Source organism: Plutella xylostella, chromosome 19, assembly GCF_932276165.1.
Source record: "Plutella xylostella chromosome 19, ilPluXylo3.1, whole genome shotgun sequence".
In the NCBI taxonomy this organism is placed as follows: Eukaryota; Metazoa; Arthropoda; class Insecta; order Lepidoptera; family Plutellidae; genus Plutella; species Plutella xylostella.
The window spans coordinates 3,508,438-3,535,352 of NC_063999.1; the positions used below are offsets into that span (position 1 = coordinate 3,508,438).

The following is a 26,915-nucleotide window of genomic DNA, read 5'->3' on the forward strand; positions in this document are numbered from 1 at the left end:
CGTTCGTTTTTCTTCAGTGTAGAGTAACCCTCATGTTTTTGTTAGCCAAATAAATAGTCGTCCGAGTGTGCGCCGCGTACCGAGTCAATTCGTTCAAGTGACCTCAATGACTAAATTATAGCCCCATTGTTATCCTATTATTGCTTTACTATAAAGTATAGTGGAGGCAGCACGTACAATTGCCAAAGACAACAACACCTTGGACTTTATATTTTTGAATGTTAATTCGTAGGTAAGTACATGATAATTATATGAGTTAAGTTTGTACAGTATCTATTATATTCTATTCTATTCTCAGTGGGGGTGTACTTACCTGCACCTGGCTCTCTCGAGTGGAACCTTGTAGTACCAGTGGCAGTATAGACCTTGGGTATCCCCAAGTTCTATACTGCCTTCCTAAGCTTGGACCATTTCCCACCACGCTGGTCCACGGCGGGTCGGTGGGTTCATTGTGGGTTCATGTGAACTGGGTACACTACATAATTCCGAATTACTTTTTTACGAATATGAAAATAACGATTTTTAAAATTTCAAATTTCATAGTTCCGAATAATTCACAATCTCGAATTTTAAGTTTCCGAATAACGAAAATCACGAATAGTTTGTAAACGAAATTTCAAACAACACATTTATTAAAATGACGAAAGTCAATTTTCCGAATATTATTATTTCGATGATTCAAAAATACGATTTTTTATTATATCGAATTGTTAAAATTACGAATCCCGAAGTTTTAATATTCCGAAAATACAAATTCTCGAATGTTTCTTAGTTAACAAGAAATGGTTATATATATGAATAATGCAGCATAATGCGTATAAAAACAATATTTTTTAAGCTATATTATGTGAAACGCTCCGCTCCGCTTCGCTGCGCTCCGCTTTGTTTTTCGATATCTATGTGCACCTAACACGCTCCTCCTCGCTTTGCTCGTCGTCGCACCTATCTTTAGGTTTACGTCCTAAGGTTTTTAAGTTTAAACACCATAAAAATCCTAGCAATTGTTTTGCTCTAAATTTGAAACGCTCCGCTCCGCTTCGCTGCGCTCCGCTTTGTTTTTCGATATCTATGTGCACCTAACACGCTCCTCCTCGCTTTGCTCGTCGTCGCACCTATCTTTAGGTTTAGGTCCAAAGGTTTTTAAGTTTAAACACTATAAAAATCCTAGCAATTGTTTTGCTCTATATTTGAAACGCTCCGCTTTGTTTTTCGATATCTATGTGCACCTAACACGCTCCTCCTCGCTTTGCTCGTCGTCGCACCTATCTTTTGGTTTTGATTTTAATGACGTTTATGTTTTTTTATCAAAATCACGAATTATCATATTTCCGATCGGGATTTGACTTTTTCGTGATTATAATAAATCGGTATTTTATTTTTCGTATATTAAAGTAATCGTATTTTTTAACATTCGTATATTTAACAATCGTAATAACAATATTCGTGATTATAATATTCGAAATTATAATTTTCGTGATTACTATAATTCGGTTTTTAAAAAAATCGGTATTGCAATATTTCGTAAATTACATATTCGGGGTTATCAAATTCGGAAAAAAGTTTTTCGGAATATTTGGGTGTTCCCATGTGAACTAGATACTACTACTAAATCTAGATATGCAGGTTTCCTCACGATGTTTTCCTTCACCGTAAGAGCGATGGTATACATTGTACTTAAGTTAAAAGAACTCATTGGTACATGTCAGCGCCGGGCTTCGAACCCGCATCTCTTGCGTGAGAAGCGGGCGCTTACCCGACTGAGCTACCACCGCTCTCACGTACAGTATCTGTTTCATTTCGGTGACAACCGGTATAGGTGCGGTCAAATTAAATAATACTTACACTAGAGAGATACTATGCAGGTATGTGCCAGTGTATCACACAGGTCTTTATTCCTATATCGACCATCATGACTTGAATAGTGGCTCGGTATATTTTTCCATACTACTAAAACACTGTCGTACGGTCGATATGGAATCGCGAAATTTTCCGAAATATGGCACCCGATTTGGTCCTATTGACGTCACAAAAATTGTAGTAGGCACGAGTATTTATTATGTCTATGGTAGTACTGTGTGTACTCACCTCATGATTTATCTTAACTATAGGCAGGTGAAGTACCTGCCAATTATACATTCAAATTAAATCGTAGTACGCATTGAAATAAACAATGCTTCAACTGATTTTGGGCAGTGAACCGTGCTCAACTATTGTAGTAGATAAGTTATTGTTAGTATATATTTTTATGTACCGAATGGTAGGTAGCTATTGCTCTTGTTTTGTGGTCCTAGGACTTGCACAGTCCTAATCTGTTGTTGTACAATGTACCTACTACATATTATGTATACCTCTATGTAGTCGATCTGAGACTTCAGCAATGATTCCAAAGCTGCCTAGGTATATAAATAGGGTCAAATCAAATACTTTCTCATATTCTACAAATTCCAGCCACAAAGATTCATTGAATACACTTTTCGGCATGATTCTCTAACGAATCATTGAGGAAGAGCTTAATAAGTATAAATGATAAGTAATTTTGAACATAAAAACAAAAGTCATAAATAAAACTGGGGAGTTATTAAATGTACCCGATTCTGATAAGAAGAGTCCATTAGCAAGCGGCTTTTATTTTAATTACGCAGTACTGCCTCGATAGGCCTGAAATCCATATTTTCATCTCATTAAAAACGCATTTAACTTTACTTATCGAACTCACGTCGATCAGTATTTTTTATCATTCGAAAACGTGTGTTAAACAAACAACCCTCTGAGGAGTGCTATACTTAATTAATCACATTTATTTTTTTGCAATCTTAATTTTAAGTGAGCATTTTACTTTCCACTCACTGCTTAAAAAAATTGTAAGTAATGTAAGGTCAACCGGGGCCATTGCGCCACAATACTTTGACTTTCATATTCATTTGAACATAACAAACAGACTATACGCCCTATTAAGCTATAACTTGTGATACATACTAGGAAATTTTATCTTGTTTCATATTTTGATGCAATTTTATAGAATTTTAAATATCTTCTACGTGTAAACGACGTTTCTACAAAAAATGGGATTTTTAGGCGCAATAACCCCTAGTGGGGCTAATGCCTCTTTCACTAGTTTTGTGTGCTTGGAAGAGCTTTTTACAAGTTTTAGTAGATATAATGTATAGATTTACTATTAACGTAGCTAATTATTAGCTTGTAAACTAAATACTGCGCTTAGTTAAGGAGAATTAGTTGATCAAAAATTTTCGGGGCTATGGCGCCTACACACCCTAATTTCTTGTAGTGGCATTTACCCCATCCAAGATTCCAGGGGTGCTCAACATTTTATTTATGAATATTTTATTGGACTTAAAAAGTATAAATACTTGCATGACAAATACAAATAATGTATAAAAGCATACAAAGGCATATTTTTTATAATTTGCAATCAAACCACAACTTTAAATTAATAATAAGTATACCATTTTTAGAGTCTGACGGAATTTAAATCATTACAAAACTATTTAGAGTTTTAAAAACAAGTGGAATCATTCAGTAAATGTGACTATTTTTTATTTATTATTTATTATATGATTATTTTCTATATACCGTGTTAACAACCTTATAATGTCGACACCAAATGATGCAATTTTTTTAAAACATTTAGTTTAATTCATATTCAAATTATTTACATTTTAGTTGGATTACCAATCTAAAAATGTTAATTCTGATACGCTGTTAAATGTTCTTCAATATTGCAGAAGCCGTCATTAACCTAGTATTTTTCGTTTAGGAGTAATTTGGTGCTAATGTCTCTGGAACTTTTTCATTGCTCGTGAGTGTATAAAATATATTTATCATAACATAAAATGTTTAGAACCTCCGGAAATGGGGCTATTGCGCCGCAATAGAGGCAATAACCCCATCGGCCCAGAGGCATTTACCCCAAAAAAAAGCTAAACCTATAAATTTTTTATTGCATATTGTGTCCGAATCTTACGTTATTTCAATAAAATAATCAAAACAATATGTAAAGCAACAAAACAATAACAGTATTTACAGCTAGGAAACATAGATTCTTTTAAACAAACACACATTTGGAACGATTCAAAAAAACGTGTCTGGAAACCGGAGGTGGCCAAAAGAGGTGAAAAAATTAAAATGGCAAATTATTTAAGAAAATTGCTTCGGATACGACATCTATTGGTCAGTGGTAAAAGTTTGAGTTCCAAAGATAGATAGCAGATGACTCCAGTAGTTCTAAAGTATGAGGTTCGGAAGATAAATGGATTCGAGGCATTAGCCCCGTAGGCGACTTGGCCCCGGTTGACCTTACCTATGTTTTATTTTAATGTAAACACTAAAATGAAATTGTAAAGAAAATAACAGTACAATATAGCCTCGTTAATCCGGCCCCTGCTTATTCGATGATTACGGTAATCCAGACGAAAATTGAAAATGAATTAGGAAATAAGTAGAATAGAAATGGCAATTATTGAAATTGAATTAAATATCCAAAAATATGCTTTTATTGTTACCAGGCTATTTTATGATTGTATTAATTTTATACGCAGTAAGATATTTTTTTGGTTTTTACCCCATCTAGCCGGAGGTCGTCCCACACTACGCGTCGCGGTCTCCACTCCAGAACACGTTTAACGTTTATCCCAGCGTTTATCGGTTCTTCGACAGATGTGATCAGCCCACTGCCACACAAGTACCGTGGGCATCAGGAGGTAAAGGTTACTAACTCGGTGAGCTAGTGTTGTGTTGTGTTAATGTGTACGGTGTGTACCTACCGCTTGCCAAGAGTGGAGATTATGGCGACTCAGTCCCTTAGTCCTGCAGTATAACTACACTCTCGACCAATGAAAAAGTTCCATTGACAATAACACCAAATTACTCACAAATGGAAAAGACTTGTATAATGTCGCCGCATGCAATACTTAAAAAAAAATTAAACATAAAATAATATGATAAAATTAGATTTTTACATGGGTTCTTATAAGAATTGTAGATTGTAGTCATTTGGTGTCGACGTTTTGTAAGAAAGTGGAACTCTTTCATTGCGTGTGAGTGCATTTACGGGCTGTGTGTAGGACTCACGTAGGACTCATTCATAATTAAACAGGCGAACTCGGCTAACTTTGTTAGTCGATGGGAGCCGAGTTGCGGACATTAATTTGAATCACCGTCGCGTCGGGCGTCGGACGCCCTCCAACTACCGACTGCAATCTGCCTCATAATAGGGTAGGTCCTATGGTAAAAAAACTATTTTTATTTAAGTAGGTACTTAATCATGTTTTTTTGTATGGTAACCTCACATAGTATTTAAGTAACATAATTTAATATAAGTAAGTTTTTCTTTGGTTTATTTTAACATTTACCTAATTCTGACTATCTTTATTATGAAACCGGTAACATCAGTTCAAAAATTTAGCTAGAACGGTAGACCTTTACAGTAGTGGTACTGTAGTAGATACTAGTACTAGTAGTGATAAGTAGTTTTGTATATTCTATTCTATTCTATTCTGAGAGGGGGTAAAGTACGTGGCTCTCTCGAGTGGAACCTTTGTACGTACATATCCCTTGATTTCAGCTCAGCCAGCCTAACTCCCGAGTAAAGTGGAGCAGCAAGCCTGGGTGTTGTAATAGCTGAGGTAGGCGCTCTGTTGGTCCCAGAATAGATAGGTAATCTTGTTTCTGTAGTAGGTGGACAAGCTAACAGAATATGTTCAACCGTAGTTATGTATAAACTGTGTTTAATTTTCTTACAAACAAAGCGGTGCTTCCACTGAAAACTAGGATGAAACTTTCGCTGCATAAGGCGGTTCTGACACTGAAACGCATCACGGTGCATGGTGGGTGAAAGCTTTGAACTTAAATTAAACTCACGGACAATGAAAAAGCTCCATTGAGATAATCACCAAATTACTTCAAGACGGAAAAACTTAATGACGGATTCTGCAATATTTTTGACACATCTGAATATAAACAATAATTTGTTCAAATTAAGTTTTTTTTTTTTAAACGGGGCCATTTGGTATCTGCATTTTGAAAGTGGAACTGTGTCTTTGCCCGTGAGTGTATTAGACAGCATTCATTTGATACAATACACGTATAAGTATACCGAGTAGTATGCCTATTTCAGATTATAGAGCCATTGAACACTCTAATTAATGATTAGGATATTATGTAGAGCAGTCATACGTAATAACGTATAGTGGATGCTCATCATAGGAATAGAATAACGGAACATGTTGTGTTCATTGGTACGATTCTACTTCAAACACGAAAAGTTAATGTAAGTAAGTAGTTATTCTATGGTAAGTACCCATACCTAAATGTCGGTTTAAATAACTCTGCCTACCTACATGTACAATTTTGGTAAGTTAACTGCAAATAAATAAAAAAGTAAACATTAACTTATACAAGTATCTGCCAGTCATCAATAGATAGAATTATGACTACTATATCTTGATTATATCTATCTTTCCAAATATAACGTAACATAGGCATCTACATATACCTACCATGTACAGCTTTAGACCGTAGATAAGTACTTCATAGATATTGAAAAAATCTGTTCTTACCACTTAATACCTACTTCACTTTGTGATTGCGTCGATGCGACAAATGATTTATCTAAGATTATCTTAGATTATCCAAAACTGTTTTAGTGCTGACATGATTTTAGCATCACCTAGGCTGCTTGGTATACAATACATACCTACGTTGTACCTAGGTCACATACACGTACATAATGACAATTTCTTTTTGGTGGTTATATTGGAGTGTATTTCTTGAGATGCATGTCTAACATCCCCAAATTAATTATTTAGATAAGAAGATATTGTAACTTAATAAGTTTACTAAGTCAATGTAGCCAGCTATATTTATATACACAATTAATATACATATAAAATTTAATTAAGTTATCTAATTAAGATACAATTACATTATTTAGATAAGTGAGTATAATTACTTTTTTACATTCAATAAAACTAAAATAAATAAATCTATCAAAGTTGAATTAGTTACTCTACACAAAAATTACGTGGGAATTTAGGTTACAGACAGAAGCAGCTTGTTTCTCGCTAAGAAAAATATAGAAGAAAATAACAAAAAGATTATCATATATTGTTACTTACGAGTACTTACTTAAGTTACAAACCTTTACAGTGGGCGTTATCCAACATCATTTATTTATTACTTATGTACCTATAGTTAATTTAAACATTAATTTAACTTACCGTTAAACTTTATTACAACTTTTATCCACCACAAAAACTTGGATAAAAAACACACAACGAATAAACGAAAATAAAGTTAACTATCAAACACAATGAAAAACACTGGCCACTAAGGATTACTTTTTCAAATTTGGAACTTTGATTTGGCGCGGAACTAGACGTCTTTATTCTCTATGGTACCGAGCACGCGCGACAACCGTGGATGCTGATTCGCTACTGAAATGAAACCGCTCTCCACCTATAGCTATAGTAAAACACAATGCTCGTATGTATATTAGACAGAAAGAGCCCCCCCTTATCCGAACGGAGAGTAATTTGTAAAAATTGACGTTCATCAGAAAATTTTATATTTGTACGATGAATAAAAATTTTTGACTTTTGACTTTGACTTTGACTTATACATTCATCCGCTGATATCCCATACAGACGTCTTTCAGGTAATCTTTCAGAAGTTCGTTGTTCTAATAATGGCTGGAAATGATAAGCACTGGAAAGGTTGTGATTTAATTACGACAAGGATACATTAGTAGTACTTAGTAGTAGTATAGTAGTTTACAGTCTCTTCTTAAACCTAAGGTTGCCTGCCTGGATTTCAATAGGCCTAATGTTTTGTACCTATTCCAGTTCTATAAGCGAGGTTAATAAAGTGTTTTATAAGTAAAATATTAATGTAAGTATAACTAGAACCGGGAACTTATTTGTTTTAAATATTACTCAAGCCCTAGTCTACCTCTATACCAAAATTCATTAGAATCGGTATCGGTTCAGTGTGGTTTGGGTGTGAATTCGTGATTGAGCAATACACCGACAGGTAGAGTTAATTTCGCATCGATAATTCACAGTATGTAAGATAAGACGAAATTAATTGTTCGTGAATTCTGTGAAATGACGAGTAGTAATTGTTATGCCGCATATGCATGGATCGCTCGTTGGACAGAAGGAGGCCTTTGCCCAGCAGTGGGACAAAATTTCAGGCTATAAAAAAAAATATGCATGCACGAAGGTTTTTTCACGAAGGAATTTTTTCAGTGAACTACTTACCCGTCGGCTCGTCTGTGTGCCCAACTCAATATGATACTATCTCGAAATTGTGTAAAAAGAAACAGCTAATTAGGTACTTACTTACAGCACCAAAAAATACCTTACTTTTCCAATAAATATTACGAACTAACCATATCGTATTGCGTATTCGACGTAGCTTTTTGGCACCAACTGAAGATATTTATCATTTTAAACGTTGGTGGAAAAATATACCCTCGGGAGCAATATAATCTACCTTGTCCCATATATCGCTTTGTCACGTAAATCGATGCCCTCTTTAGGAATCAATCATGATTCCATAACCCGTAGCTTTAGATAGCTACTAAATGTATCTCTACCAAGGTAAGGTAAATAAATGGTACATAGGTAGTGTACGGGTTTAAAAGTAAATGCCCTTGTAAGTTTGGTTCCTGAGATGTATCGAGAGCGATCGGATTGTGGAGTGGTTAGTGACTGTGGCTGCTGTGCCGAAGTTCCCGGGTTCTTAGTATGTTGAAATTTTTTGTAATAATGCAGCTGTGTTTCAAATTTTTTCGGTTTTACTTAGGTGGTCGGTAAGTATTGATAACGAGTTTCTTAGATACTTGCCCAGGTCGGTACTTAAGGCAAACAAACAAGAGTTTTCAATAGACCGTGTAGGCTATACAAAAATCAAAAAAAGTAATAAACTAACTAAAAAAAACTTTATGACAAAAATAGATTGTTATTTTCTGAAATTCAGGCCAGTACCAACCTTTTATTGCCTATTTTGAGTTTGGCAAAGCTAAGTTTACACTGTATAGCTTATGGATCCAATATTGGCACAAGCCAGGGCTAGCCTACAGTTATTTATTTGTTTGTGTAGATAGGTAGGTTAGGTACCCTGCAATGACGATATTGATGTTTGTTGGTACAGCAATACTTTACGATCATGTATTTATTAAATTCATGTGGCAAAACTCTTAAGGTAGTTGCTGACATAAATCGGGATACTTATCCTTATAATCTCGATTTCATAAAGCTTTATGAATTCAGCAATTAATCACTGAATAACATTTATACGTATTTAAGTAGCCAGGCGAATGTGGTTTACATGCTAATATTACACACTAGTTAGGTACCTAGAAGCTTCTGAAGTGGTTATGATATGTGCGTGCCTTAATTACTATTAACAGGGTAGGTAGGTAGTAGATAGATTTTATTTATTTATTTTATTTTATTTTTGTAGGAAAACTTAAAAATAATAAAATTAAAAAAAACTAAAGATAACTTAGGTCTAACAAGTTTCCACCTTTAGGTAAAACATTATTAACATATTTTACGTACGTAACGGTTATTTAACAAATTAGTATGGAACAGATAGGTAGGTTAATCTGTAAAATTAAAGCAAAATTCTTCGATGAGCCTCAGTAGTAACAGCATGATATGGCTGCACATAATATTTATATTTATAGGTAATTCGCAGCATCATAAAAGCTCGCAGCGAAAATTAGTTTCTTGACATTTTTAAGAGTTTTTGCCCATTAGTGGCTCTCTTGAAATTGGATCCAGTGTACGAAGCACCCGGCTTAATGCTGCCAACAAACAAATAATAAAAGTCTATTAGATATTATCTAATACATGGATAGAAAATATGCACCTTTATACCGCCATCGCCAGCAGAAAAAAGTTAAATGTAAACTATTTTGAAATACTTATTGATGCCTTAAAATATATTAAAATATTGTAACTACACCTCATACGAGTATCTTTACACTAGTCTTCCACTGATAAAAATCTAACCTGTATACGTAGGTACGTAAGTAATATACAGGTCAAGAGTAAAATTTTTGAATAAACTTGTTCAGTTTATTAATTGCCAGCATTAATCCACTTAGGTTTAATATGTTATATTTACGGAAGTTAGTACGTATGGTAGGTTCACTTTACTCTGTTATAGACCGCAAACTTCTCCACTTCCTGTTTCAAGTTTAATTGGCTTCGTTAGCCACTAGGGGGACTACTCTTGCTTGCCGAATTACCTAACAAGATACTAAGGGCTGCCGTACCACCACCGCACATTAGAACAGTATCACCTATCAAAGATCTATTAGGTAACTCTACTTATACGTATCCACGCCGACTCGCTCTATGATTATAATTATCCATACAAATTAACTATGTCAGTTTTGTATTGCTGTTTGCTATCATGTATGGTGGTGGTACAGTATCTGTTGCGCTAACCACCCCTTTTTCTCGTTGCATTAAACATACTGATTGCATAACTCTCTAAAACTTCGTATTTCGTCAAGAGTAACCCCCATGCGTCGGTAGGTAGGTGGAAGGGAACACATAATTCTAAAACTCCATTTATTTGCTACAGCTGGGACCCGGCCGATTTGAATACAACATGGGATTACGTTTGCAATGTTGCATGCCGTATTGTTGTTATTTGTAAGATTGTTCCATTTTGACATGTTACAAAGTTAACAACACCCTACTAACAACAAGTCAGCAAGGTTTTGAAAAAAAATGCCTAACAAATTAGTTTCAGAAAAATACTTTTAATTTTTAATAGATACCTACCATGTTGTATATAACATGCATCGTACAGAATGAAAGGTAAACTATTATCAGTAAAAAAGCGATATTTTATTTGTAACTGTACCTAACCTACCTAGTTCGTTTTGAAAACTAAAAACACAAAAAAATTAAAACACTTCAGCCAAAGGCCTCCTACCGAAACTTATCAAAAACATTTTTAGTAATCCAGCTACCAGTCTGCCGTTTTCTCTTGAATATCACGTATTTAATAGCGCCTGGTTCTACGTTTCCCAACTGGTTTCGTTAAGGCGCTATCTAGTCTCAATCACGGGTTCCGCTCATCTCGCATAATCTTTATTGACCAAAACTCATTTCGCATAACTCGTATGGTATAAACTTTTTTGGCCGAACCATCACTTTGCCAAGACTTATGTGGCATAAGGCTCGTTTCGTCTAAAACTCTTTAGGCACAATCTTTAAACACCTAAGTTTCGTTTGCTCAAATTTATGTTCGTCTATACCTATGTATAATCTTGTTTCTCCTAATGTTATCTTAATAAATAATATATTAAGTATGTAGTAAATGTACAAACTGTGGTATTTTTCTCCTACATCCCGAAAATCACGATATTGTATGATCAAAAAATCGAAAGTTAAAGACCATTATAATTATTACAAACCCCATGAGATCGAAACCTAAAAATAGGTGCGACGACGAGCAAAGCGAGGAGGAGCGTGTTAGGTGCACATGTTCATCAAAACCAAAGCGGAGCGCAGCGAAGCGGAGCGGAGCGTTTTCCAAACAGCGGAAACAATACAAGGCACCAGTTTGCGCTATGCAGGGAGACGCTCCGTCAAAGTTAAAGCCAAACGAATATTATTACTTTGTATAAACCTATGTCATAGCATTATTAGGCTATTCAAGATTTGGCCATACCATTATTAGGCTAAACAATGTTATGGGAAATAACTTTTTACTAAACGAGATTTATGCCATACGATTTTCGGCGTAACGAGACTTTGACCAAACGTTACTATGCAATACGAGATTAGGCAAATAAATCTTATGCCAAAAAAGGTAGAACCCTCAATCACTCTTAATATAATTAACCTTAATTTAGTTAGTATTAAATTTATTCTCGCATGGATGCCACACCACACTGAAAAAAGTGGCCGCAGCGACTCTTGCGACTCTGAGTAGCAAAGTCGCATTCTAAACTTTACTTTAAATCGTATTCGTGTCCATTCATTTTATAGAAATAATACATATCAGTACCTACGACTGTAATTAACCGTATTTAGGTACATTCATAGCTATTTGAGAATGGGAATTAATTATACATTGCAGAGTGTCCAAATAAACGTTTTTCGCTAATCACAAGAAGTGGGATGCGCCTTAAGCTATCTGTAAATAGAGCCTTCGTGAAAACAACGTTGTTGGTGTTTGTTTACGACGTTTTCCAACAGGATTACCAATTTACCTTAACTTGGGATAAACAGGTTCAGGTTAGTAAAGCGGATTTGAAAGAAGGCGTCTATTATATAATTTTATGAGACCGTTATTACGGTAATACATTTAAGTGGCACTAGTTGGAGCATAAATTCATTTAATCCCTTATAACTCAGTAGCCCAGAGGTAGGAGTAGTAATAGTAGTTTAGTATATGTGATGTTTGAATGAAATATTGCATAAGCCCATATAATACACCTAGGTACTTACACATAAATAATGTACCGGGTAATGGACGGGTCCGTTATTCTATATAATAATTTAATATAATATTTTATTTAAACGTAAATGATGAATGGCTAAAACATGGCTACGAACATGCTACGACATAGCTACGAATGTGCTACGAAAACGCTACGATATCGTCAACGTGTCGTAAGCATTACTGAAGCATTCTACCTTTATTATCCGTTGCACTTGCGATAGTCCCTGGAAGGTACCACAGGGAATGATGGAAAATTCTGGCTAGGCTCAGCTTCTCGTTTGGGATTTAGTGAGGTCCTTGGAAGAAAGTTTTGAACTTTCCCATAGCAACGGCAACGGCGGATTTGTACCATAAATATTACTATTTACAGCACTAAATCAATAAAATTATTCTAATAACAGCTTATTTAATTTATTCCACATTATGGAGCATATATCCACAACAAGTTTGTTAGGATAAAGTTTGTGTAAGATTAAACGCTGGCCTAGCTATACTTACGCCTACGCTAAAGGTATGTACAGTTCTCCCATATTAATAATGCGCATGCAAATCTTCGCAAACTGTCGTATTCCCGGAAACACCCGAATCATTGAATCGTAAGAGCACTTGCATTTTGATCCTTGTTCGAAAGAAATAGTAGTCAATATCATGTGACACATAATCGAAAACAATTTGGGCGGTCGGTGGCTGTCACCGATCAGTCAAGGGTCTCAAGGTCAAGATCAGTATTACTTTTGTGGAATTATAAAGAGCTGCAATTACACATCGTTCTTGTAATTTTTTTCAAATGTGAATTTAATTTCAACTTTAATTATTTTTGACGATGCCATATTATGAGGCACATTTAAGAATAAAATATACGTCACATTGATAGACTTCACTTTGCCAATAAAGCCACACCCAAAAGACCAAGTTTGTAATTGTAATATTATTGTGAATGATCAGCGCTGTAAATACTTTTGAACTGTGATTTAAATTTTTTAATGTAAACCTGTATTTGAAATCCATTTCTCCTTATAATATAAACCTTGTGTTATTCAAACCTTCTTTCATCCATCTTTACATCAGCTTCAGTAAGACACTTGAAAAGTACCTACTGTAACATTTTCGAAGTAAATTTTAATATTATGGAATATTATGAATTATCGAATCAAATTTCGTTACTGATAAATCAATTATCTCTTTTAGCACCAATTACATAATTCTACTAAAATTTCATGAAGAAAATGCACTTAACCACTCTAAATACATAATAGTTTTCTAACGCTCGGGAATACGACCGTTGCCGAACAATGACGAAGATTTCTATGTGCATTATCAATTTTGGGGAACTGTACAGTGCTCCAAAATTGATAATGCGCATAGAAATCTTTGACAGATCGGTGGTTTTCGATTATGTGACACATGATATTGACTCCTATTTCTTTCGGACAAGGTGCAAAATGCAAGTGTTTTTTTAAGGTTCTTACGATTTAATGATTCGGGTGTGAAGATCTGCATGTGCATTATTAATTTTGGACAAGTGTACTTACCTAATTTAGATTTGATTATTTGCTTCAAACTTAGGTGGTATAGTACCCTACACAATACTTGGTGGTATTTGCAGCCAGGCCGCAGTCAGGCTGGCTGGAGCGAAACTGTGCGGCGCGCTGGTTGCGAATATGGGTTGATAAAGATAAGGTGGTGTGAAAGAAAGAAAAAAAGAAAATTGTATAGGTAATATTTTTTATTACTTTCTAGGATAATAATAATTTTCACATAAAAGCTGTTCAGACATTCTAAACTAAAACATTGAATTACAGGTTTAATTGACTACAACACAGGTGATTTCTGATTTGCACTAAACATTAGACTTTATTGACATTAAAATTGGCGTTGCGGTTACTTATATTATTCGAAATCGATTTGACATTATATTTGATTTATTTAAAAGTAATTTTATCATCAATTAGGCATCAAATATAAATTATAATTTATTTCCACTGTCACAAAATTACAAACTTTATTCTGTACATATATTTTATCATGTAGGTTAACGTATGAAGTCTCCAAATTATTTATAAACATTAAAATATATATAATATAACTACTTCCGAGCTATCTGCTTCTTACTGCTTATTACCCATACCAAATTTAGGTCGTTTCAATTTAAGAATTACAACAAATTAATTGTATGCCCTCGTAGTAGGCCATTGATGTATATATATAAAAACGTCTTTCTTTTAGCTTTAATTCGCAATTCAAAAATCGATTTCAAATTTTAAAACAACGTAATATTTAAGAAAATTCAGGAAAAATACTATCCTTAAACAAGGCGTTTTTCTTTAAATTTAGCACCCTTACATTTCAAATCGCAGTCCATTTAGTCAATCTCAAAAGTTTTTAGATTAATCAATCTCATACATTCTCTACGTGTTTTCATTCAACACATTATTTAAGTTACAAAACTAATATAAGACTACATAATTATAACATATTAAAAACTATACGCATGAATAATAACAGCAATATTTGTTATATAACTAATTCTTAAATATAATATCTATCGGACAGACTACACTAATAATAACATCTTTGGTTTAGATTCAACATACGTGAAGCCATTTTACAATTAAATTAGCCTTCAAAGTAGACACACATCCTTCATAAAATACAATTACGGATATTAATAATTGATTTCTCATAACATTATTAACCACAAGTATCTATTCTGACATTGATAAAATGATTATTGATGATTTGGCTAAGACACATGAAATGTACCTACGCGTATAAATAAGATTTTTAAAAAGGATTCAGTTAAAATTTTTACAAAAAATAAATATTATGCAAATTTAATATGAATAGTCGACATAGATTGCGGATATTTTTTAGTAATATAACATTAAAATTAGGCAGATTGTTTAAGGCAATCATAGATATAGGTAATTCATCTAAAAATGGCAAGACGTTGTTAATTATAGTAAAATATAGTAAATGTAAGGAAACCCGTATGTCATTAAAAATATATCTTTTACGTCTGATTTTTAAGTTACTTTATAACATATTTCATTGTTTTATTGTACATTAGAGGCATATTTTGGATGGTAAAATTAGATCCTAGTCGGTAACAGATTGTTATTGAACTCAACGAAATGGTTTTATATTGTTATCTAAATATGGACGGGGACCAACCCATTTTACAAAGAAATTTTTTAATTGTTGACCTCAGCATAATGAGGGACGCCGATTGGCGCACCAAAATATTTTATATATCATTCATACTCATAGTACCCTACTACTTTATGGCAAAGAAATTAACTTACATTGGATTATTAGGGCCTAACACTACTATTTCTCTTAACACTAATATTAAAATTACAGAAGAATCATTTGTACATTACAGCAAATTATTGACTTAATTATCAAAATGTGCGAACATCTTAAAATTATTGACCTGGGGGTGAAATTCATTGAACTATGTATATTGTTAACAAATGCTTCAAGGAACTAAATAAGTTTGTTAAGTAAGTTAATAATTAGATACCTACATACATCTAATAAATATTTATAAATATGAATACAAAATATAATTGAAATTCATTTGATTTTTAAATAATTGTAGGGGTATTTTTGGGATTATTTTTTTATTAGTACAAATTTATGAATTAAGTATTACTGAAGATAATCCCGGTATGATAAGTACAAAATGATTAAAATTTGCGAACTGTAATATTTATATGTATAAATTATCGTAATAAAAATATTGTATGCGCAATTATAAAAAAATAATTATTACCTAAAAACACATGAGGCAAACTATTAAAAAAATTAAAACTTCGATATTTTTTTTAACTATTCGTAAATTTATATTTTACTTATTTATTAGGCTAAATTGAGATTCTTTAATATGTTTTTTTTTTAGTTCATTCATTAACATACGATCAATTAGGTACCTAGATATTTTCCGTAATGAAAATGCATTTGAATATTACAATATACCAAACAGTAATATTGTAGAGACTGGAAGCTGTCATCCACTTCATGCACACAGTATAATCGATTTTAATTTATATAATTTTAAATGATTACAAATTTACCCACCGTTAAATGCGCCATGCTATCCCAATGTAAATGTATGCGGCTTAAAAGCACCCGAATAAGCCAATGGCAAGCGATGCTCTGGCACTACAGGGAAGCCATCCTATTGGCTGAATTATTTCCTGCTTCGTCCGTATTGGCAGCTTATGTCGTTGCGTCGCGCTTAGTTGCCAATAGATTGCTACTGACCCGCGACAGGTCTAGGAAGCTGGGTCGCTTCTGGGGGTCCAACTGCCAACAACTCTTCATGAGATGCTCATAGACTTCTGTCGGGCATCCGTCTGGGTGGGTGAAACTGTCAACAAGATGGAGAGCGTTAAAAACGAAGCACACAACAACTACAAAAAAATACTGAATCATATCAAAAATAAATTAGTAACTAGATCAGTGCAGCGATTATAAGTTTCACGAACCTCCGTTTACGTTGCGTATCGTCAACTGTCACTGTCATAATGTAGGGCTTTGTTAGTTCCAAAAGTGGCATTTGTTTTTATGCATATTTTTGTGTAATTTCGAAAATAGTATCGAATCCTGTGATCGCGCCTCTGTAACGCCAACCAATTCTTCGTAGCCTGTCAGTGACAAACAGTAGGCTATGGTTTATCACCTGTTCGAAAGGACCAGGCCAGTCAGAATAGCACCAGTCGCTGACTGCCCAATACTTAGGGTGCGCCGGACACACAGATATACCTGTGTAATACAGTTGATAGGTCACTCGAGGATGCTCCTATCGCGAACCCCTGAATAGAGTAGAGGCCTAAGTCCATTGGAGATGTCCATACCTGCTGGCGCGGTCCTCGTCGCGTCTGTTGGACAGGTCCGGCACATCCTGGCCGGAGAATATCTCCCACACCGTCACCCCGAACGACCACACGTCACTCTTGGTCGAGAACCTGTATGGAGGCTTGGCGGCTTCCGGCGCATACCTGAGAAAAATACAACGGTAAGGTACCTAAAATTGTAGGTAACAGCGGAAATAAAACTAATTTGGCTGTTTTATAGAACGTCTATAAGAAATTCTAAATCTTAAACACCTTTACAACTAGAATTTTTGACGCATTCGCATCTACAAACCGCCATTACACCATTTAAGACACCGTCATATAAAACCAGCATAGTCCTTACGATGGAGGTAAAAGTGGTCAAGATATTTATTTTCACCCTTACCTAAGGAGATATGAAGGTTCAATTCTAATAAGCCCGGTGCATTCTCGTCGATATCTTCAGAGTGTCCGCGCTATTTAAACGCGCCATCGTACGATCGGTGCCAATAGGAAGTAGAACGTGGTAGAACTCAAAGCTAATTCCAGATATCGCCACTGTCGAGTAGGGCCGATTCCCCAGTTCTAATTGGTTGGTAGTCAGTCGCCATTTTTTCTTCCCGATAATGTAATTGGTCAGAACTTGAAAGGCACACTCGATTGTGCTGCCAAAGTTTCATTTGGTTTTCTTCCCCATTAGGACGACGCCTAACACTCTATTCATAGAACACATACCATCCCATGGGCAGCAGGCGGGCGCTCTGCAGCTGGTAGTCGTGCTCGGCGTCGGGCAGCAGCCGCGAGAGCCCGAAGTCCGCGATCTTCACCGTATCCTGGTCTTTTACGAGAATGTTCCGCGCGGCTAGGTCGCGGTGCACGATCTTCTTGAAGCCACTGAAGCGTCCGAGCTGGCTTCAGTGATCGCAACTGATCACTGAGGTTACGCAACAACTGGCACGGTCAGCCATTGGATGGTGACTTATTTTAAATGGTTCTTTTCTGGACGCCTCCGTGCTTCGGACGGCACGTTAAGCCTAGTCAGAGGCCTTCGGGAACCTTGAAATCATCTGACAGTCGGGTTTCCCACTTACCCGACAACTTCGGTGCATTATACTCATTAAAAAAAAATCCCGACAAATTGAGAACCTCCTCCTTTATTTGAAGTCGGTTAAAAACGGCGATATGGCTCGCGACCTATCACGTGAGCAGAAATCTACAGCGAAAAGCGGGTCGAGTTACCTCTGACTACCCCTGCGGGGATTACAGTCGTGAGCATATTTATGATGTTCCTAAGGAGACATATAATAGGATCCATATAACACCCACCATCCCATGGGCAGCAGGCGGGCGCTCTGCAGCTGGTAGTCGTGCTCGGCGTCGGGCAGCAGCCGCGAGAGCCCGAAGTCCGCGATCTTCACCGTGTCCTGGTCTTTTACGAGAATGTTCCGCGCGGCCAGGTCGCGGTGCACGATCTTCTTGAAGCCACTGAAGCGTCCGTAGTCGAGCTGGCTTCAGTGATCGTAACTGATCAGTGTGGTTAAGCAACAACTGGCACGGTCAGCAATTGGATGGTCGACCGATTTCAAGTGGTTCTTTTCTGGACGCTTCCGTGCTTCTTCGGCAGCAGTCGTTAAGCCAGAGGCCTTCGGGAACCTTGAAAACATCCGACAATCGGGTTGCCCACTTACCCGACAACTTCCGTCCATTGTACTCATTTAAATCGGCGATACGGCTCGCGATCTATCACGTGAGTACACTAGTTCAGCGAAAGCGGGTGCCTCGCTTGCGAGTCACCTCTGACTGCCCCTTCGGCGATTACAGTCGTGAGCTTATATATGATGTACCTAAGAAGACATAATAGGTTCATATAACACCCACCATCCCATGGGCAGCAGGCGGGCGCTCTGCAGCTGGTAGTCGTGCTCGGCGTCGGGCAGCAGCCGCGAGAGCCCAAAGTCCGCGATCTTCACCGTGTCCTGGTCTTTCACGAGGATGTTCCGCGCGGCCAGGTCGCGGTGCACGATCTTCTTTGCGGCCACGTAGTCCATTGCCTGTACAGTTTATACGAACTTTTGTTAGATAAATATGATAATGAAGCCTCACCCTGAAAAACTTTAGTTTAACAGTTTTTGATAATTTAAAGCCGCGTACAGACCGGGCCAACGAACGCCAACGAACGGGTTTCGTTGACCTTCGTTGCTGCAATCTGCTCTGTATTATGTATGATAAATATCCATCGGTGGGTGTTCGTTGGGCGTTCGTTGGGCCGGTCTATACGTAGCTTTAAATGAAATAAATCTCGCTGCATTCAATGAATATGAACATTGGACTTTAACACAAAATTACGATTCGCCGTCGCACCGCAAACACGACTCCCTCCCACTCGCATGTAATCCGTAAGAGAGAGTGACTTCGCGCATGTTGCGAGCTCACATCGCGCCGATTGACACTTCTCACCCTAAAATATGACTCACCGTGGCTATATCGAATGTGTACTTGATGCGGCGCTGCGTGGTGATCTTGTGTCCCTCGAACTGTAGATAGTTTTTCAGGGCTCCCAGCTCCAAGTACTCCATCACTATGCCGAAACTGGAGTCGCTGTCGTGCCAGTAGCCTTTCACTTCCACTATGTTGGGGTGGCATAGTTCCTGCAATCGTCATGAAGTACATAAACATATTAACATATTGTTAAAATGAATATTCAAGGATCATAACGTCGAGTGCGCAAAGTGGTGACTCCGACATGATTTAAATGTTCTGGGTTCTTGGCATATTTTAGGATACTATAAAAGTTAATAGAACAATACAAAATAATACACAGACTTTAGTGTGAATTTCCATTTAAAAAAAACCTTCAGAGGGCAAAGTCTAGTAATCTAGAAACAAGTATTTTAGTGAATGTATAACTTACATTCATAATCTTGAGCTCGTTGCGGTGGTAGTTGGGTATACTCCCGACGTTCTTGTTGAACGTTTTCACGGCGACGGCTTGTCGCACGTTCTTCTCGCTCTCGGAGTAGCCCATGTACACCTGCCCGTAGTGACCCTGCGAATATAGATGTAATGGTTATATTAGGCATGATGCTCACAACTTAATAAGGCGGGGACCTGAAAACATAAATCTGGATAAGAATTAAAATACGCCGCATAGTTGCGGCTCAGCTGCTCAGTTGAGCTTTCCTATTGGACGACACAATGTAGCGTGCCCGCTTGTCACAAAAGCGATAGGTAGGTACAGTTCTCCCATATTAATAATGCACATGCAAATCTTCGCAAACTGTCGTATTACCGGAAACACCCGAATCATTGAATCGTAACAGCCTTAAACAATGCACTTGAATTTTGCACCTTATTCGAAAGAAATAGGAGTCAATATCATGTGTCACATAATCGAAAACAATTCGGGCTGTCGGCGGCTGTCACCAATCAGTCAAAGGTCCTTCAGTTCTTGTCAGTCAGTTCTTTGGAATTATATGTATAGAGCTGTTATTACACATCGTTCTTGGTTTTGTTTTCAAAAATGGGAATTTTATTGCAACTTTAATAAAATTATTTTTGATGACGCCTTATTATGAAACAAATTAAAGAATAAAATATAATGTCACATTGATAGACTTCACTTTGTAAATAAAGCCACACCCAAAAGACCAAATTTGTAATTTTAATATTAATGTGAAATGATCTGCTGTAAATACTTTTGAACTGAGATTTTAAAATTTTAATCTTAATCTGTGTTTGAAATCCATTTTTATTAATGTGAAAATGATCAGTGCTGTAAATAGGTACTTTTGAACTGACATTTTAATTTTTTTATGTAAACCTGTGTTTGAAATCCATTTCTTCTTATAATATAAACCTTGTGTTATTCAAACCTTCTTTCATCCATCTTTACAAATCAGCTTCAGTAAGACACTTAGAAAGTACTGTAACATTTTCGAAGTAAATTTTAAATTATGACAATATTATGAATTATCGAATCAGATTTCGTTATTGATAAATCAATATCTCACCAAATACACAATTCTACTAAAATTGCATGAAGAAAATGCACTTAACCACTCTAAATAAATATAGTTTTCTAACGCTCGGGAATACGACCGTTGCCGAACAATGACGAAGATTTCTATGCGCATTATCAATTTTGGGGAACTGTATACCAAATTATGACCATATATTATAAGGCGCGCCAAAACTTAGCTAAAATGGCGGAAGAACTCACGCTGCCACTATTCTTATTATTCGTTTCATGTTAGTACTTTCGTTCTCATTTATTTGTCTCCAATTACCTTCCCGATCTCGTGTGAGAAGGTGAAGTAGTGGTACTGTCCGCGCAGCGTGATGTAGCGACACATCTTGTGCGACACATGTTGTTGCTCGCGGCGACAGTACCGGGGCCTATTCCTCCAGGAAACAGGTGTGAATCACAATCATAATGAAAGCGGCTCATTTAAAAATTTCACAAATTTTTATTTAATAATATAAATTCAAATAAGGTATGTTCTATACGATAAGCACGAAATTACATTGTAAATGCCTGTTTTCGTGCTCATCGGATAGATAGAACACACTGTCTTTAGCATTTCTATCATTATCTCTATTTTGTGAATTTTTGTCATGAGCCTCTTTTGTCCTGATGCATGTTGAAAGTTGTATGATGTAAGTGTGTAAACATTGAGATAAATTCCAGTTACCTTCCCGATCTCGTGTGAGAAGGTGAAGTAGTGGTACTGTCCGCGCGGCGTGATGTAGCGACACATCTTGTGCGGCTCGTTGTTGGCTCGCGGCGACAGTACTAGGTGCTCGCTGGGCTCGGGCAGGTGCTAAGGATAAATAGAGTATTGTTGTAAAACCTTGTTTAAGGTGTGTTTGAATCATAATTTGACACTTTTAGAAGGCTTCTGACAACCAACTGACAGCGTTTTAGCATGTATCTAAGTTTTGATGGTACGGCCAAAGTTTTTAGGAGACTTTTTAGTGCTATTGAACAATGCACTTTTTGAATATTTGATCACCCTAATGGTAATGAAACTAAGTTTGTAGGTACCACTAGATTTTGTAGAAGCGATAACTTACATTGTCTTGTCCGGAAGCCGACGATTCAATGAGAGGGTCCATCTTCGGATAGATGGAGATGAGATTCTGAGGATCCCCGTTTGAACAAGCTGCATGGATATAAAATAAAACAATTAAGTATTTATACTAGCATTAAGTCCACCTCATTGTACATATTTACTTCTGTATATTGTGCAATAAAAGTATAAATAAATAAATACTTTAGGAAGCGTAACGTAAAATGTATACTGATGTTGATTCTGAAGGCAGAAATTCTAATTTTAACGCTGTCAAACTAAAAAAATTGCTAGCATAAAATGACATTTACGGAAACATTCATAGAGTCGAATTTTAAACAAAGAAATTAAGGTTTTGACATCGCTAAATTTAAAATTTCTGCCTTCAGAATCGATATCACTATCTACTCATTGCTTATATGAGTAAACGAATGAAAACATTATTAATGTTATCTGTCTGTTAATTTCTCTACATTCACGGTATTATAGAATAATGTCAAATGCATCAAACACTTACGTGGATCGGGATCAATCCTCTCGTAATCTGTAAATAAATAATCAAAATTAATTGTCAGACAATCACATTATTCGTTTGTAGATATATAAAATTTATATATCATTCAGGATACCGATGAAATTGCAGACGCACTGTTGGCGATGCGGCTAGCGGAGCATCATCAGCTGGTAGCGATCGTGACGTCACGCAGCAGCTCCTGCGGGCGCGGGCGGCGGCGCGGGGCGCGGGGGGCGGGTACACACCTGGCGGCGCGGGGCGGTGGGCGGCCAGCAGGCGCGTGACGTCACGCAGCAGCTCCTGCGGGCGCGGGCGGCGGCGCGGGGGGGTACACACCTGGCGGCGCGGGGCGGTGGGCGGCCAGCAGGCGCGTGACGTCACGCAGCAGCTCCTGCGGGCGCGGGCGGCGGTGCGGGTCGCGGCGCCAGCAGCGCGTCATCAGCTCCCACTCGGCGGCGGGGCAGCGCGGAGGGAGCGGCAGCGGGAAGCCCTCAGTCTGTCAGCGAAGAAGATTATTGTTAATTGGTTATCAGGTAGACGCAAAACACTGCTGAAGGCTCGTATCTGAGTGCACGCAAAACAGTATCTGTAAAGTATCTAGAGAGGATCAAATATTTGCTCTCTTGGGTTATGGACGTTTGTGTGGGTGTATTTATAGCTATAACCTATCAAGCGTGCAGGTTTCGAATATCCTAGTGTTTTTCAAATTGTACCTACCAGTGGAGTAATACGGAATGTTTGGGTTGACCACTACACCGCGAATATCACCTATGCAAGACATTTCATCCCAAAGAACGACAAAACACTCAGTACTCGGCCTTCCTCATTCACATACACATTTAATCCGATCATCCTACATAATATACCTATGTCATATATCATCATAGGTCACGACATCTTGATCAGATGATTAGTACAGCGTTAGTTTATTCATTTCGAAGAGGTTTGTGCGCTGCTGGAGTTGAGAGATGCGGCGCATATTTTTTTAAATTTTTATTTATTTGTTAATCATTGCAGTGCTACAGCAGGTACAGAAGAATTCTCACAAAACCAATATTTTTGGTTTGACTGTGGGTTAACGGTGACATACTACACTATACATTTTGTACTATAAACATACCTGGAAATAGTCGTTAGGGTCCTTCCCGTAAGAGAAGACCTCCCACAGCGTGGTCCCGAAGGCCCAGATGTCGCCCACGTCGGACCGAGTCAGCTTGGCCAGGCGCAGGTCGTGGCGCAACTCTGCCGGGATCCACGGGATACTGCGAACGAGGGTTATGGATGATTTTTTTGGTTTATAAAAACGGGGGACGGGGTCTAACCACACATCTAAAAGGCTGTCGAAAGACCGTCTTATAAATGTGTCACTAACAGTGTAAGCACTCGCTAAGGTAGTCATATTTTGTGGTAATACAGGGAGTGTCTTGTTTTGATAAAAACTTGATAATGACATTCATCATCAATATCATTATCAGCTTCTACTGGGGGAAATAGGTCTTTCTGATCCAGCCTCTACCGGATATTTATCTAGACTTTGTAAAATATAACTTGAGTTCTATGAGGTTAATTGAGGTTTCATTGATAATGCAGTAAATAAAGTTCGTTTCCCTTTGAAAAAGAACAAATGACGAACAAATGTATGGATTTGACAGCTGTCAAAGGACTCGTGCTATGTTTTACAAAGTATAAAGAAAGCCCGTTGGTCCTACCTGCCGGAGGGCGTCCCACGCTTGTGCCTGCCTATTTCTGATCTCCAATACCTTCACGGGAAAACAAAGGCTAAGCCACTCACTCAGTGGGGTCCCTCGCGCTTGGCTGGGGCACGCTCACTTGACGTGCAGGCGCGGGGGCGGCGCCGCCACCAGCAGCCGCCGCGCGCACCAGCCCGTGCCCCCCCCCCCCCCGCCCCGACACGCGCCCACCACGCGCCTACACACTGCCCTACGTAGCCATTTGATATGCTCATATAGGCAGTCACCATCTCTGGTAGCTAAACTAAACTAAAGCGTCCTATCTAAGCTCATTATTCCATCGTGCCGGAGCTCGAAGGGCGTCCCACGCTTTTGTTACCTTAGTATCTTCACGGGAACACAAAAATTAGACAGTGTTTAACAAGTGTTTAGCGCTGTCAAAATATGTAAAATTTTGTTTTAAACGCTTTTAAAACAGCTTTTAAAATTTGCGCTGTCTATCAACTACAAAATCTGTCAAATTTCGTTTTAAACGCTTGTTAAGCAGCGTTTAAAGTTAGTGCTGTCTTACACCTAAAAAACCTGTCAAATTTTGTTTTAAACGCTTGCTAAACAGCGTTTAAAGTTTGCGCTGTCTATCAACTACAAAATCTGTCAAATTTCGTTTTAAACGCTTGTTAAGCAGCGTTTAAAGTTAGTGCTGTCTTACACCTACAAAATCTGTAAAGTTTTGTTTTAAACGCTTGCTAAACAGCGTTTAAAGTTTGCGCTGTCAAACACCAGCAAAATCTGTCTAACTTCATTTCAAACACCTGTTAAACAGCGTTTAAACTCTCCGTTTGCAGCACAGTAGCGGTCAAGCACTCACTCAGTGGGGTCCCTCGCGCTTGGCTGGGGCACGCTCACTTGACGTGCAGGCGCGGGGGCGGCGCCGCCACCAGCAGCCGCCGCGCGCACCCGCCCGGGCCCCCCCCCCCCCCCCCGCCCCGACACGCGCCCACCGCGCGCCTACTCACTGCCCTACGTAGGCATTTGATATGCTCATATAGGCAGACACCTTCGTTATCCTCTCGTATTGGTATAGGTACTAGTAGAATTAGGTCATTTCGAAGTAACACCATAATATTCTACCCTCGGCCATCTCATACTCATCCAGCCACTGTATAACCTAACTAAGCTTCCTATCTAAGCTCGTTGGTCCAGCTTAGACACATAGACAGCATTTAAAAGATGTTTAGCGCTGTCAAACACCTACAAAATCTGTCAAATTTCGCACTAAACGCTTGTTAAACAGCGTCTAAACTCTCCGTGGTAATACAGTATTAGTCAAACACTCACTCTGTGGGGTCCCTCGCGCGCAGGCTGGGGCAGGCAAGCTTGACGTGCAGGCGCGGGGGCGGCGCCGCCACCAGCAGCCGCCGCGCGCGCCAGCCCGTGCCCCCCCCCGCCCCGACACGCGCCCACCACGCGCCTACACACTGCCATACGTAGCCATTTGATAGGGTCATGTAGGCAGTCACCATCTCTGGTAACTAAACTAAACTAAAACGTCCTATCTAAGCTCATTATTCCAGCGTGCCAGGGGGTGTCCCAAGCTTGTGTACCTTCACGGGAAAGCACAAAAACTGAGACAGTACTTAACATAATGTTTAGCGCTCTGAAAGGCCTACAAAATAAGTCAAATTGCGTTTCAAACGCTTGTTAAACAGCGTTTTTTCGTTTCAAACGCTTTTTAAACAGCTTTTTTTATTGTTTTAGCGATCAAGGACTCACTCAGTGGGGTCCCTCGCTCGCAGACTAGGGCAGGCAAGCTTGACGTGCAGGCGCGGGGGCGGCGCCGCCACCAGCAGCCGCCGCGCGCGCACCAGCCCGTGCGCCAGCCCCGCCTCCGACATGTGCCAGAGCGCTCGCGCTAGGGACTCCATCACTAGTTGTAGCTGGGGTAGTGTGATGGTCGCTTCGTTTTTTCTGGAAGAGATATGGGGTGGGGGTTAGAAACTTTATAGATATGTTAAATGTAAAAGGGGTGTGCGAAAGAAGCATTTCAAGTAACACAGCTAACTAATGTGACTGGCTTGTAAACTACTTCCCACTTGCAGGTATTCTGTAAGAGAGAGCGTGATGTCACACGTATTGTGAGCTCGCGACGCAGTTTTGTGGACGGGCTCTAAGGGTCAATTTATACTGAGCCAGAGTCGAAGCGCATCGAAACGTCTATTCAAAACTGACGCTGACGCTTCGATGCCAGCTCGCAATACGTGTAAGCAGGCGTCACGACGCCGCACCACAGAGATTTCGCCTTGTGGTT

At 38.1% G+C, this 26,915-nt stretch overlaps 1 protein-coding gene across 1 annotated transcript in view; it reads right to left on the minus strand.

The window, feature by feature from the left end:
- Window positions 1–16,301: 16,301 nt before the first annotated feature.
- Window positions 16,302–26,915, minus strand: part of LOC105395070 (tyrosine-protein kinase hopscotch) — a 28,475-nt gene continuing 17,861 nt past the window's right edge. Inside the window, exons 12-22 of the mRNA XM_048627843.1 lie at window positions 26,381–26,575; window positions 24,037–24,178; window positions 23,253–23,412; window positions 22,920–22,946; window positions 22,407–22,495; window positions 22,025–22,153; window positions 20,245–20,379; window positions 19,808–19,981; window positions 19,212–19,384; window positions 17,355–17,498; window positions 16,302–16,867 (exon numbers count right to left, since the gene is read on the minus strand). Coding sequence (XP_048483800.1) covers window positions 16,717–16,867; window positions 17,355–17,498; window positions 19,212–19,384; window positions 19,808–19,981; window positions 20,245–20,379; window positions 22,025–22,153; window positions 22,407–22,495; window positions 22,920–22,946; window positions 23,253–23,412; window positions 24,037–24,178; window positions 26,381–26,575 — 1,519 coding nt within the window. The 3' untranslated portion in view covers window positions 16,302–16,716. The remainder of the gene's footprint in view (window positions 16,868–17,354; window positions 17,499–19,211; window positions 19,385–19,807; window positions 19,982–20,244; window positions 20,380–22,024; window positions 22,154–22,406; window positions 22,496–22,919; window positions 22,947–23,252; window positions 23,413–24,036; window positions 24,179–26,380; window positions 26,576–26,915) is intronic.